This window comes from Engraulis encrasicolus, chromosome 12 (genome assembly GCF_034702125.1).
Source record: "Engraulis encrasicolus isolate BLACKSEA-1 chromosome 12, IST_EnEncr_1.0, whole genome shotgun sequence".
Taxonomy (NCBI): domain Eukaryota; kingdom Metazoa; phylum Chordata; class Actinopteri; order Clupeiformes; family Engraulidae; genus Engraulis; species Engraulis encrasicolus.
The window spans coordinates 49655895-49659261 of record NC_085868.1 but is presented as its reverse complement, the minus strand read 5'-3'; the positions used below and the strand labels follow the sequence as shown (position 1 = coordinate 49659261).

The 3367-nt window shown below is 46.0% G+C and overlaps 1 protein-coding gene across 1 annotated transcript in view; it reads right to left on the bottom strand.

Annotated features, from left to right (window-relative positions):
• The window catches only part of LOC134459889 (gamma-aminobutyric acid receptor subunit beta-3-like), an 86971-nt gene extending 83819 nt beyond the window's left edge, over window positions 1-3152 (bottom strand). The window contains exon 1 of the mRNA XM_063212388.1: window positions 3118-3152. Within this exon, the coding sequence (XP_063068458.1) occupies window positions 3118-3152 (35 nt within the window). The remainder of the gene's footprint in view (window positions 1-3117) is intronic.
• Between the last annotated feature and the right edge of the window lie 215 nt (window positions 3153-3367).

Sequence of the window (3367 nt, the reverse complement as noted above, 5' to 3'; positions counted from 1 at the left end):
GTGCAGGGCTGCAAGGTGGACTACTCAGAGTCATTGGTGCCGGTGACCTGGCGCTGGTCTCGACTCCACTTGAGGCATGCCGTCTGTCTTGCTCCAAGTTTTTTTTTTTTTTCAGAGTTGTTGTATTCGCTTCCCTCTCCTTTCCTCTTGTTCAGCGTAAAAAGTGAAGTTAAAGGGGCTGAAAACGTGCAAGAAAAGGAGAAAGAGAGAGAGAGAATCTTCTTCTCTTCCTCCTCTCGGGCGACTACTACAAGCTTCTCCACTGCTTAAGTCAACCGCCCTCCATCACCCCCTCAATAGGGTGCCTGAAGATGAAGATGTCAGTCAGCTAATGGACAAATGTTTTCAGGGTTTTAGTGGGCAAAAAGACCACCTCGGCCAGCCAACCGAGACCCCCCTCTTCCTCTTCCTCTTCCTCTTCTTCTTCACTAGCTTGTACTCACCTGCCTTTGGGGTGAACCCAACTTTGGCCTGGCCTGATGAGAGATAAACGAGCGCTGGAGCCGCTCGAGTGCGCTTGCTGCTTGCTGCTGACGACAGGGCAGGACGCAGATTGTGACAAGGGATTAGCGAGCTACAAAAATCGGATTTCACCCAGAGCAGAGAAAGCAGCTAGCAGTCATCTAGTGGATTTGCCGTCGTTTATCAGCGTCGAGTCGGCAGCAGGGGGAAGCTGGAGAGGATTTTTTTTTTTTTTTTTTAAAAGCTTCAAATGCAATCTTCAGTTGGTTAACAGGATATTATGTTCTCTCTCTCTCTCTCTCTCTCTCTCTCTCTCTCGCTCGCTCTCTCTCTCTACTCTCTCTCTCTCTACTCTACTCTCCCCTTTCTATCTATTTGTCCATCTATCGCCCTCACTAACTCTCTTTTCATTCTCTCTCAATCTTTTTTTTTTGTGACCATGAAAGATTTACCTCTTGCCAACGCTGCTGCCACATATTGAGTGTGAAGCACAAACACGTGTCGTAGAGCAGTGGTTCCTAACCTATGGGTCGGGACCCCCTTATGGGTCGCCAAAGATCCACGGGGGGTCGCGAAGCCCTCTTGATTTTAAGGGGTTTCATTTTAAATATATATATAGCCCATTTTGAATAAATGACAAAGCATTTAACTAATAAATGCATAGACGCAACAAATTGTAAGTGCTACATTAAACATTTATTCTATATTTGACCAAAGACGAATTGAGGAATAAAATAACTAAAATAAGTTTTTGCAGGAAACGAAGGGCATCTTGTGACTCCGTCTCGTGCGGGCGCTCGCGTGGTTGGGTCACCAAAGCTTACAATGGTAAAAAATATGGGTCCCTGAAGAAAAAGGTTGGGAACCACTGTCGTAGAGAGTAGAGAGTAGAGGGTAGAGAGGGGGAGACTAAACCATGATTAGTTCTGCTGCTTACTGTAGGTTTTAAATTCATTACATCCTCATCCCCTGTCACTTCTCAAGTAATGCCTTTGTGCCTCATGTCATGTCATGTTTGGTGTATATTTTCAATCACTTGGGGCCTCTGTAATGTGATATTATATGAAGAGTTTATTTGCAAAACGGTGTACGGTATCTACATTTTCTAGAATGATGGGAAATTGACATTTTTTTGTTTTGGGCATTTCATTGCCTTGCATTCCAAAATGCATTTTATATGCTGTTGGTTGAAAAGGTGTGTTCTCAAAATATTTGAATGGCAAGAATTCACACATAGGTGATAGGGCCTCTGAACATTCAACAGTCATTTTTCAAAAATAAAATGCAAAAGTAAAAATGGTGGAGACTACGTTTTGCAAATAAACTCTTACTTACTCTTACTTACTTACTAATATGTGTACATTTAAAGTGCATATAATGCAAGTAATAATTGTGTATAGGCTAGTTAACAAGATGGTGTGACACAGAAGGGGTGATATATATTTTTTCTTGAGTAACATCAATGGATGTAATATAGCACACACACACACACACACACACACACACACACACACACACACACACACACACACACACACGCGCGCGCGCGCACACACACACACACACACATACACACACATACACACTCACTCTCTCTCTCTCTCTCTCTCTCTCTCTCTCTCTCTCTCTCTCTCCACACACACACACACTCACACACACACACACACACACACACACACACACACACACACACACACACACACACACACACACACACACCACACCCTGTTTAGCAGTATGGTACAGTATAATATACTACAGTACAGTGTGTCTTACCTTATTAATCTGATAATAACCTCCCCTACACTCTACCTCCCCCCCCCCCCCCGCTCAGGTCAGTACACGGTGATGATGCCCCCCCCCCCAACCTACTCTATACTCTACCCCCCCCCCCTAACTCTATACTCTACCCCCCCCCTAACCTACTCTATACTCTACCCCCCCCTAACCTACTCTATACTCTGCTCCCCCCCCCTCAGGTCAGTACATGGTGATGTGCCCCCCCCCCACCTACTCTATATGCCCCCCCCCCACCTACTCTATACTCTACCCCCCCCCAACCTACTCTATACTCTACCCCCCCCCCCCAGCCTACTCACCCCCCCCCCAACCTACTCTATACTCACCCCCAACCTACTCTATACCAACCCCCCCCCTAGCCTACTCTATACTCTACCCCCCCCCTAGCCTACTCTATACTCTGCTCCACCCCCCCCTAACCTACTCTATACTCTGCCGCCCCCCCCCCGCTCAGGGGAGTACACAGTGATGATGGCCCACTTCCACCTGAAGAGGAAGATCGGCTACTTCGTCATCCAGATCTACATGCCCTGCTTCATGACCGTCATCCTCTCCCAGGTCTCCTTCTGGCTCAACAGGGAGTCCGTGCCGGCCAGGACCGTCTTCGGTGAGACATAGAATACCATACAGTAGCACTGTCAGTGACACTGTCATGATAACTGTTTTTTATGCTTTAAAAAAAAAAATGTCTGCACACTTAAATCCTTTCCCCCCTTATTTTAATGGCCATGCTTTCGGTCTAAAGACCTTCCTCTTTAGACCGAAAAGCTTGGCCATTAATCCTTCTGTTGTGCTCGGCTCAAAATTGACCTGTTTTCAAGTTTGAGTGAGGGACTCCTGTCACAGGTCTCCTTCTGGCTCAACAGAGAGTCTGTGCCAGCCAGGACCATCTTTGGTGAGCCATACAGTACCATACATTATTGTAGAAGCAGAATGCTGTCTAAAAACCCACATTTGAAAAAAAAAACAGCTGTTTCAGTTGAAAGCACATACAACCACACAATGCCATTAACCCCTTAGCGCAGAGCCTATGTTATAACCTTACTGTCACCAAAGTTGTAATGGATAAGCCTTAATCTGTTATTTAAGGCCCTCTGTAATGTCA